At 38.1% G+C, this 11,713-nt stretch overlaps 1 protein-coding gene across 1 annotated transcript; it reads left to right on the top strand.

Annotated features, from left to right (window-relative positions):
• The first annotated feature begins 305 nt into the window (after nucleotides 1-305).
• Nucleotides 306-1,380, top strand: LOC142606944 (RING-H2 finger protein ATL2). The gene has a single exon (XM_075778321.1). It carries the CDS (start codon nucleotides 410-412, stop codon nucleotides 1,217-1,219), a length of 810 nt encoding a protein of 269 aa, XP_075634436.1. The 5' UTR covers nucleotides 306-409; the 3' UTR covers nucleotides 1,220-1,380.
• The last annotated feature ends 10,333 nt before the right edge of the window (nucleotides 1,381-11,713 follow it).

Raw genomic sequence — 11,713 nt, 5'->3', positions numbered from 1 at the left:
CGTCTGCCGTCGCCTTCACGAGTCCTTCATTTCTGCACATCTCTTTCTCTCTCCTCTTCTAAATGCATGAGTCTCATTACCTCCTTGAATGATGGGATTCTTTTTTGACTTCAATGTACCTGCACACAAACTCACATTACATGAAAGAGAAAAGAGCGAGCTATTGGGGATGTTGCTAACTGGACACGCAAATGTGTAGTATAGTCCAGGGCACAATCCCCATATTTTAATCCCTTTTAACAACGACTTTATTTTCACGTAAACGTTCTCTCAGTCTCATGCTAAATAAGAAGAAGGAGAAGAAGCAGAAGATTCCATTGGGTATTCTTATACTTTCTTATATCCCCAACCTTTGCATCACAAACACACACGCACCCCCACCACTCTTTACTTGCATTTACAAGTCACAATGTTGAGCCCTCCTGACTCTCCAAATCAAACCAACTCACTAAGTCGGGTCTTCAAGAGCATATTCTCTTACGACGGAAATGTCATGCTGGCGGCCGTGATATCTCTACTACTAGTAATTCTCTTGGTCTTGCTTCTCCATGTTTATGCAAAATGGTTATTGGCTCAATCCCGGGACCGAAGACGACGACGCTCCATGACTGTCTCGCATGTCCTCGGCCCCTCTCGGTTCCACCATTTCCACACATTCAACTTTGACACCTCTCTCTCCAACTCTTCAACAAAGGGCCTTGATGCATCGGTCATTGCTACAATTCCTTTGTTTGTGTACAAGTCGGAGGAGCATAAAAATGGGTTGGAATGTGTTATTTGTTTAAGCCCTTTCGAGGAAAATGATGTAGGGAGGGACTTGCCTAGGTGCCAACACGGTTTTCACGTGGAGTGCATTGATATGTGGTTGAGTTCACATGCGAATTGTCCTATTTGTAGGGCTCTAGTGGTGTCTGAGTCTGAGGCTAAGGTTTTGGAGGCACATCAAGATCATGGGAATTCAAGTGTGGAAGTTAGTTTGGAGAGGGTTGAATTGGGTTTGAGTGAGCATGGGGATTCTCATTCTACATTGGGGGATATTATAATTGATATTCCAAGTTGTGAGAATAATCGGACTGAGAATATTGGAGTGACGGGTGATTCTCAATCGGTATCTTCTCCATCTTCATCTTTGGGTTGTTCGTTGAAGAGGATGCTGAGCAGAAATAAATCAGAACGCAAGGTTTTCCCATCGTCTTATGCGAATCAATTGGGTGCTTGAGAGAGAGAGAGAGAGATCATTGCCAATGTCAATAGCCAGCTCTAGTTGTATAGATATCCTGGAAGTTACTATATTTTGTCAGTTTTCTCTTTAGATGATGCTACCTTTGTGAAACTTTTCTTTCGGGTAGTTCTAATAGTAAGATCTTATACTTGTGTTTATTTTTCACTAGTCCTCATTTGGTTATGGTGCTAGTAGCCAATTTGGCGATTTGACTGGTCACTCTTAATTCGTGATTGTCATGGGATATTGGGGTCTTATCAATTTTGTGCACTGAAATTCGTTTTGGGCATAGTACACATTATGAGTAACATTAACTTTCATTTTCCAAAAGAAAATCCGTTAGACAAAAATGTAAAACTGGCCCTCTAACTTTTAGTCTTTTCATTTCAGTCCTTCAACTTTTAGTTTTGTCATTTCAGTCGTCTAACTTTCAATTGTTGTCAATTTGTTACTTCGTTAAACTTCAGTTATGACCTGCTGTTAATTGAGTCAAAAGGACGTCGTTTTTACTTTTTTTTTTTAATAATGCATTTCGGAATTAAAAGAAAATTAAAAAAAAATGATATTAAAAAAAAAAACCATTTTAGAACCAACACATCAGAAAATTTAACACAATCAAAGTAATGCAGCTCTAAACTAAACACCATTTCATCAAAAATCAAATCCAAATTAACCAAAACAAAGGTGAAGCACTCATTTTGAGCTTTACACTCATCCACCCATCACAACATTAACAACGAAAACAGTTCAAGCACATAGATAATGCAGAAAATAAAAAACTAACAACCAATTAATCGTAAATTTTATTTAATACCCACTTGCTCTTCAATCCCGATGAAATTGAAAAGAATCAACATTTTGGAGTAGAGGAAGATGACAAAAAGAAACGCACCTCATCAACAAAACTCCGATCCTTAGGCCTATCCTCTCTTCTCACAAACCCACTCGCCTCTCTCTCTCTCTCTCTCTCTCTCTCTCCCACAACTCCTCCCCAAAGCTACAGTGCGCATAGTACGCCTCCGCCTCCACCTTTGCCTCAGCATCGGCCTCAACCTAAGTCTGAATGGGGAGCCGCTCGTAGTGGCTGAGGGCGGTGCCCTCCAGCTCATCTAGGCGGCCGAGTCCGTAGGTTGACACGGAGTAGGGCTTTTGCCCAAACACCATTTCTCTCTTTGGTTTTGGTTAATTCGGATTTGATTTTTGATGAAATAGTGTTTAGTTTAGAGTTGCATTGTGTTGATTGTGTTGAATTTTCTGATGTGTTGGTTCTAAAATGGTTTTTTTTTTTAATATTAGTTTTTTAAAATATTCTTTTAATTTTGAAATTAAAAAAAAAAAAGAGCCAAAACGACTTTGTTTTGGCTTAATTAACGATAGGACATAACTAGGGTTTAACGGTGTATCAAATTGACAACAATTGAAAGTTAGAAGACTGAAATAATAAAACTAAAAGTTAGAAGACTGAAATAAAAAAGACTGAAAGTTAGAGAGTCAGTTTTGCATTTTTGCCAATCCGTTATCGTACTTTTATGTCTCAAATTTGAACATATTTCGAATTTGCTCAAATTTGAACACATTCCAAATTTGCAATACAAATTATGTGTCCTTTGAAGTAGGACCATCCCCTTTTGTTAGGTAACAGGGGGAGAATGGGGAGCTGGGTTTTGAACCAAAATGAAATTATCATTGATCAATTACTTGACCCTCAAGAGCATTCTGCACACTTTTTTCTAAGAAGATTTTGTCAAGATAATCACTCCAAGGTATTTCCTAGCAAAGAAACAAAATCACTATTACCTAGCAAAAAAAAATCAGTGTATGCTATGGGATCTATTGTTAGTGATACGTATGCTGACTTCTGTGGTATGGGATCTATTATTGGGGTGAATCACACGGATCTTGAATCAGCTATTGGTCATCAACATAGGGACCCAATTAATTCTCCAGATGAGTTGGGAAAAAAGAAAGAAAAAGATTTTGGTGTCGTGGCGCTAAACATAAAAATAAAAATAATTGACATGTTTGTACCAATAAATTGGTATGAGTTTGTATTTTACAGTGCCTATGATTTTGTATTGTGATACAAAAGGATGTAACTAATGTCGTGGACTGGACAGAAGGACAAAAGCAGTTGTACAGACTTCCATGATTTCTGGTCAATGTTTTTGAACCGCGCAATCGCATCAATTATGTGAAGGTGAATGGTCAAATAACTACTGCAATGGTGGACGTGCTTAACATTTAATTGCAGTCCTTTGCCTGTATCTCTGTCTCATTCAATCAATATGTGGTCCCCGTATATATGTGGCTAGTGGCTACCTCTGAAAAAAAATATTTATATTTAAAATATAAAATAAAAATAAATTATAACGTATCATTTGTACGTTTATTTAAATATATAATTTTAGTTTTTAAACAATATTTTTATATATATTTTTTAATTTTTATATATATTTTTAAATAACAAAATATATATTTATAAGCGCACGTACTAAATACCCTTAAATATCTTCTGCTTCTATTGTGATGGGATATAAAACTGGGAAAATGATGAAACTACTGTTAGCAAAGAGCAAATACCCAAATAGGGATTGGCTGCTGAAAATTGTTTTCAGTACTGATCCTGACAATCTTTAAAATGGTCGAGTTTAACATCAGCTTGATGTGCACTTCTTTCATGAATAAGTGTAGCAACATTTTTTTTTTTTCACTTGATTGAGGTAGCATGTTGTGAGCGATGGATAGTAGGAATAATGTGATAGGTTCATATGAAAGTGTTGTCCACTAGTCACCTCTTATTATCTTTTAAAAGTTATTTAAGAAGTTTTGGGACCCATCACACAAGCTGCAGAAGACCAATATGAAAAGTAATTTTTCACTTTCTCATGGGATAGATATCTTACAAGAAAGAAAGGAAAAAACAGAAAGCGAGTGTGTGGAAAAAACTGCATATATGATCTATATATTTTCTATAAAAAAAAAAAAAAAAATACAAAGCCAATTGACTTAAAAGGGCCTTATCATGCGTAAAAGGATAATTGAGGACATAGGGAGTTGTGTATAGATCAAGGGAGTCAATCTTGTATTAGAGGCTGTACCGATTTGACCAGTGGAATGATATATTTTGGTACTGATCAATACTGGTGTACCGTTTCGGGTTTATCGTTATTATTTATATATATATATATATATGTGTGTGTATATATTATAATAAATATAAAAGTTTACCATAAAACATTTCAAAAATTCAAATAGGTTACCATTTTGTTCTAACAAAAATTCAAAAATTACAAAACTTAAAACAAAATTTTTTTTTCTATACTGGCCGGTACGCCCGGTACTAGCCGATATTGGCCAGTATGGCTAGTACAACCAGTATTTAAACTGGTACAAAATATTGACGTTTCGATACCGGTATACGTACCGGTAAGGTATTGACTACCTTGGTATAGATACATTTGAGTGTGTTTGTCAAATGCGGGTATGTTAAGTATAACAATTAATGCTAACATCCCCCCTTCAAAAATCGCAAGTGGAGTTTGGAAACAAAATCACAAGGACAACTGGGTGGATAAGATTCTGGTAAAGGTTTCAACAAGGTGTTCAACAAAAGGAATTGAGTGGAGATGGAGATTGCCTAGCTATAAGGCAAAATGAAGGGTGGCGGCTCCATGAATTTCTTTTTAAGTGGTCATTAAAAAACTTAAATTTTTTATAAAATTAAAAAAAAAACTTGAATATATTGACATCGTAAAAAAAAAAGTGCAAATACATAAAGTTTCAAAATTTCTTTTTACAAGTTTTCATATTTTGAAATTGTTGTATTATAGCTTCACTATCGATACTATTAGCTACATTTTTTTCAATTAAGACAACCAAGCAATCATTAAACTTCTGATTTCCGATTGAATTACCAATATATTGCCTAAATAAGTAATAATATAAACACCTATATAAAAAAAAGTAACAATATAAACAAAATGCATTCTCTTTTTTAAAAAATGTATCACATAAATTCAACAAATTCAGCTAAAGACTAAAACAAGCACTATCAGACTAGCTATTTGAAAAATGTGCATTTTTTTAATAAAAAAATAGCAATTTTAAAATATGCACTTTCAAATAACAATTTAAAAAATCACAATTAAATGGGCTTTTAGGCTAATTTTTTTGTTTGGACGATTTTTGAGAAGTGCTACATCTACAATATTTTCGCAACACTTTTACAACAAAGCTTAGGTAGTAAGTGTAAAATTGTGATTTTTAACTATGTTTTGTTGGCTTTAATTCCATGTCAAATTTGATTGTATTCTATCTATCTTTTTCCTATATGTTTGTGGGATTTAATGTAAGGGTCGAGTGTGAGAGTTTGGTGAAGAATTGTGAAGACAATAAAGTTTGTGATTTGCTTGCGATTGACTCACGAATGGATAACTTTCGCGAGTCACTTCGCGACTTGGCCATTTGGTGAGTGACCCGCAAAACTCTCTGCCTGGATGATTTTAAAGGGTGCTTTCCTCATTTCATTACCCACATTATATAAGCCCACATTACCCACAAAAGTGTAAGGAGACTTTCAGAGAGAAAACTCTAGCAATACACTTGAGAGTTAGAAATTGTAAACCCACAATCATCTACACAATTTCTCTTAGTTTTCATTTACTCTTACCTCTCTAGTTACAAATCATTGAGAGGTTCTTAGCCCAAGAAGGTCAAGGACACAAAACTCCAGATTCTCACTACTCGATTTAAAGAAGTGAAGATGAGTGAAGACGAGTCATTCGACTCACTTTATGGAAGACTCAATGAGATTTTCAATGCCAAACTTAATCTTGGAGAGAAGATAGAGGACACCAAAGTTGTGAGGAAGGTCCTAAGCTCCCTGAAAGCTTCCGGGGCAAAGTCACCGCCATTGAAGAGAGCAAAGACTTGGATGACATTAACATTCAAGAGCTTGTTGGGTCACTTCAAACTTATGAGCCCGAGTTGCCTTCTCATAAATCTAGAAAATCTTTTGCTTTTAAGACCATAAATGAGAGAGCTGATGAGTCTTCGGATGAGGATGATGTAGATAAAGAGGTGGCTTACCTTGCAAAGAATTTCCAGAAATTTCTAAAAATGAAGAATAATGGGAAGTCATTTGGCAAGGGGAAATCTTCATCCTTCAAGAATGACAAGAAAGATTTCAAGAAGAAGGATGCTAAAGAGTCATCACCATCTCAAGGAATCATTTGCTATGAATGCAACGGGCATGGACATTTGAAGAGGGAATGCCCAAACTACTTGGGAGGGAAGGGTAAGGTGTTAACAAAAACCCTTAGTGATTCTAAGAGCTCAAGTGTAGATTTGGAAGATAGCCATGATGGTGATAATAATTATTTTGCCTTTATGGCAATTACCTCGGTGGACACAAAGGAAGAATTAGAAGAATTGAATGAGGAACTTAGTGAGCAAACCGATGTTGAAGAATTTGAAGCTACTGATGATGAAGAAGAATACCTTGATGAAGGTGATAGAAAGCTTCAAGTTGTATACGATGCATTGCTTGAGGACTGTGGCAAGTATGCCAAAGTGGCAAAGAGTGCGGTTAAGAAGAAGAAGAGAGAGTTGAAGAAGATCTTAAATCCACTCTTGTACAATTTAAAGATGCAAAATATGAAGTCGAGAATTTGAAAGAAGAGTTTTTGAATGCTTATTCAAAGATCAAATTTCTTGAACTAGAGGTGATCCAAGCAAATGCAAAGGTTGAGCGCATCACAACCAAGAAGTTTGACAATGTACTTTCATCTCAAAAGTCCTTCTTGGACAAAGCAGGATTGGGTTTTACCAGTGAAAGAAGTTCAAGCGCTGAACCAAAAAGGGATAGAAAGTTCGTATTGGAAAAAGTTGTGGAGAAGCCCAAGGTTGAGAGTCCAATCATTGAGAAGAAGGCCATTGTGGCAAAATCTAAGGCAAAATGGAAGTCATTGCCTAAGAATCAAAGGGGAAAACTCAATTTTCTTTAGTACTTTTGTACTTTGGTTTTTATAACCTTTATGATGCATTTAGTTATCTATTTTCTGTTACTTTAGTTTCTTTTTTGCATCATAGTCTTGTTGGACATGCAATTAGTTTTTGCATTGTACTTAATTGCTTACGTGTCCAGATGTTCATTTACTCGAAGAAATGACTATTCATGTTTGATCATGTTATGCTATGTGTTTATATTTCAATTGGTTTTTATTTGATCACATTTTACTTGTTCTATATACATGCGTTGATTTCTACTTGTCTCAAACTTAATGAAGTTATTTGTTATGTGCAAGTGTTTTAGGTTACAAGTATATATGGTACAAGTTCTTCACAGGTTTTAGATTTAGGTGTGAGTGAGTTTTGCCTCTATTCCTAAACTCACGTTTTAAGTCCAGAGTCTGTTTAGGGGTTTTGTCATGGAATAGCCAAAAGGGGAGATTGTAAAGTTGTGATTTTCAACTATGTTTTATTGGCTTTAATTTTGTGTCAAATTTGATTGTATTTTGTCAATCTTTTCCTGTATGTTTGTGGGATTTAATGTAAGGGTTGAGTGTGAGAGTTTGGTGAAGAATTGTGAAGACAGTGAAGTTTGCGACTGACTTGCGAGTGGACAACCCGCGAAAGGTCACGTGAGAAGCACATGCTAGATACTGAACAGTCTCTTGCTAGGTTGTATTTCCCGAGTCACTTCGCGACTGGGCCAACTCGTGAGTGACTTGTGAAACTCTCTAGCTGGATGATTTTAAAGAGTGCTTTCCTCATATTTTTACCCACGCTATATAAGCCTACATTACTCACGAAATTGTAAGGAGACTTATAGAGAGAATATCCTAGAAATACACTTGAGAGTTAGAGATTGTAAACCCACAATCATCTACACAATTTCTCTTAGTTTTCCTTTACTCCTACCTCTCCAATTACAAATCCTTGAGAGATTCTTATCCCAAACACTTACCTCACCCAATCTAAGTGTTAAGAGAAGTTTTGGTGCGTGTGGAAAGCATTGGAAGAAGCCATTGATTGACGGATGCAATTTGGAGCTAATTGTAGGATCCAAATAATTAGTGAAGACAAGACTTAGTGAAGTCCGTTAGGAGCTAGAACTTGAAGGGTTCAAGTACATTGGGTAGATTAGGCTTGGAGGGTCTTTTTGATATCCTTGTACTCTAACTTTATTCACTAGTGAATCATTTTGGCTTAGTGGGCCGCGGAGAGGATTTTCGCTGAGTACTTTGTTTTCCTCTTCGATAACACTTCTTGGTGTTATCTTGTTTTTGCATATTTTTTTCATTACTCTATGTGCTTTACATTTATTGTTTATTGTTTATGTTTATGCACTAGAGAGTAGTTCTGGTCTATTGCATTTCATTTGCTCTTTTTTCACACTTAGTTAGTAGAGTAAAAGCAACTTAGTCGTAAGTTTAAAATTGGGGTCTAAACAAGTTATAGTGCTTTCAGTAAATTTTTACTGGTTCTAATTTGAACCTACCATTAAAATTATTTTTTTATTCACTAGTAACAACCTGCTATCTCATATTTGTTATGAAAGTGTTGTAAACATAGCATTTCTCGTAATTTTTTTGTTCAATATTCAATGAGCTAAAATTTTGAAGAGATTGAATTTTTATTTTTAATGAGCTCAAATTTTTTTTAGGGTGGTCAAGTTTTTTTTTTTTTTTTTTTTTTTTTAGGATGGTCAACGACTCACATTAATTTAAAATTCAAATTTTTTATTAAAGATATTTTAAAAAATATTTTAGGTTAGGGTGGCCATGTGACCACCTTGAGTAACACTTGGCGTTATCCCTACAAATGAAGTGGTACTTAATCTTATGTTTACTTTGCTAATGGAAGACCTTGTGTGCAACGTGAATAGCACTACGATTATCACAGAAGAGAGGAGTGCCGGTGGTTTGAAGAGCACCTTTATTAATGAGTAGCAATTGAAGCTACAAAAGCTCATATATAGCATTAGCAAGGGAACAATACTAAAAAAGGTAGGAGGAAGGAGGTTTACCTAAGTGAACCTTGAAGATCAAGGTCTAGTGAAGGCTCAAACAGTTGTAAAGGAGCTAGATTTAAGTCAGATGAGCCAAATGGAGGGACAACGGTTAAGCTATAATCTACAGCAAGTTTAGAAACAAACTTATGGCTAAAGGGAAATAGAAGGATTAGAGCATATGGAGGCAAGGAAGAGGGGGATTGAAAAAAGTGTGAGACACTAGAGAAGGTCTGATGGGTTCTAACAACAATATTCTTTTTGAGTGACATTATGGGGTACTAGAATTCCGAGTAAGTTTGTCGCACCACGTGTCATGGCATGGCTGAGGAGGGCAATCACAGCACCGAGGAGTCCACGCCCTCAGATTCTATGGTCGCGTCATCAACCTGTCATCAAAGGAGGCCTTACTGTGCGGAAAGAGCTTTGGGAAATGGTCTAGCACTGGTGTGACTGAAGAGCTGGAGGCTGCCACCACATTCAATGCATTCTACCAAACCTCCTGGCCACATTTATATGGAGAAGACCCTTGAACAGTGCTGCCTTGGTTACCACATCTCACAAGGGTACAAGGAAGGTGGTTGATAGGACTGGTATTTGAGTGGTGGCCTGCGTGATCAACAAATGGAGGGACAAGATCATCCAAAAGGGCCTATATAAGGTAGAAGGTCCCCCGGAGAAAGGGGATAGGGAAAAACAACAGAGAAAAACACTGTAACATGAAAGAAAGGAAATTGTAAACAAGTCTGATAGTGATATATTCAAGAACAAAACCTCCTTTAATCTATCCGAGGAGAATTATCCTTCTTAATTTGGGTAATGCCTTCTATTTTTCCTTGTCTCATTATTATCCTTGACCCATGGTAAACGCTATCTCATCCATGAAAGCCTAGTTTAGGAGCCCATTCTCTAACAAATTCATTGTATTGGGCTATTTGGGCCTGGGTCGTTCAATCGTTTGGTTTCAAACACTAAATCTAGTCCTTACAATTGGTGCCGTCTGTGGGGATTTACTTGAGTTTTTAGGACATTCAGCGTTTAGCTATGGTAGGGTTAGGGCCAGGGCCAAACCAGAAGGAGTCTGTCGGCTCCCAATGCCAGGACTGCTTCGTTAACCGCGAATGAGGAGGGGATAGAGAGGTCAGCGTGCATACTACACATACGAGCAAAAGCCAATCTCGAGGAAGGAGCTACATCTCCCACGAGGAAAATACTAAAAGCATGCAGCGGGAAATTGGCTACCTCCACAGGAGGCTGCGAAAGGAGAGGCGAAAAAGGATTCCCACGCACTCCGACCACTCTTCTGAGGACGACCAAGATGGCAGCTACAGGCCCAGATCTAGGACCCCCCTTAGCGAGTCCTTTTCAAAGGAAGAGGAGCACCATCATAGGCGCAGAATCAGGGGCTCATCCCGTGAAGGCTTGGGAAATGACGCCATGAGCAGGGCGTTAAACCAGATCTCCAAGTCGCCCTTCATGCGTAGAATCGAGGTAGGAAGACTTCCTCGCTAGTTTACCCAGCCTACGTTTACCATGTACGACAATAGGACAGACCCCATGTAGCATGTGAGCCACTTCAATCAGAGTATGGCTGTACATTCCAAAAACAAGGCCCTAATGTGCAGGGTGTTCCCCTCCAATTTGGGATCTGTGACGATGAGATGGTTTAGCAACCTAAGGGAATGCTCCATCGGCTCTTTCAGGGAGCTCACTCATGCATTTGGGGCCCTTTTATCACTTGTAGCAGGGTTCCTAGGCTTCTGGACTCACTGTTGTCCATGGTGATGCATGAGGGGGAGACCCTAAAAACGTATTCCGACTGGCATTGGGAGATGCTCAACGAGATTGAGGGAAACTTCGATGATGTGGCCATAAGCACCTTTAAGGCCGGCCTTCCCATCGAGCACGACTTGAGGAAGTCCCTGACGAGAAAGCCTATGGGTACTGTGTGCTAGCTCATGGATCGCATCGATGAGTACAAATGGGTCAAGAAAGACCAGTAGCAAGGAAAGGGAAAGGTTAAGGTTATCCCCTAGGAAATGAGGGATTTTCGGTAGGACCGATACAATAGCAACAGGCCTCAAAGGGACTTCACGAGGCCCTCGGGCCCGGCTGTTGCCCAAGCCATTAGCACCGTGTTCCGAGACCTGTGCACCGGGTCTTGGAAAAGATAAGGAACGAACCCTACTTTAAGTGGCCAAATAAAATGGCGGGAGACCCCACGAAGCGCAACCAGAGTCTCCATTGCCAATACCACCAGGAGCGTAGGCACACCACCGAGGATTGTAGGACTTTGTGGAACCATCTGGAGCAGTTGGTGTAGGCATGAAAGTTGAAGTAGTTCCTGTATCAGCCTAATGAGTAAGGCAGCCAGCCCGGGACAAGAGTGCATGGAGATGCTCTTTAAACCCCATTGGGCATAATTAGTGTAATCTTCACCGCTCCGGGCAGAACCGGCTCCATTCCCTCCAAGATAATGT

This window comes from Castanea sativa, chromosome 8, assembly GCF_040712315.1.
Source record: "Castanea sativa cultivar Marrone di Chiusa Pesio chromosome 8, ASM4071231v1".
Classification (NCBI taxonomy): Eukaryota; Viridiplantae; Streptophyta; class Magnoliopsida; order Fagales; family Fagaceae; genus Castanea; species Castanea sativa.
The sequence above is the reverse complement of the archived record's forward strand: the minus strand, read 5'-3'. Positions and strand labels throughout refer to the sequence as shown.

Excerpts from the sequence above, each read along its gene's own strand:
- LOC142606944 (XM_075778321.1), top strand. The coding sequence starts at position 410 with ATGTTGAGCCCTCCTGACTCTCCAAATCAAACCAACTCACTAAGTCGG.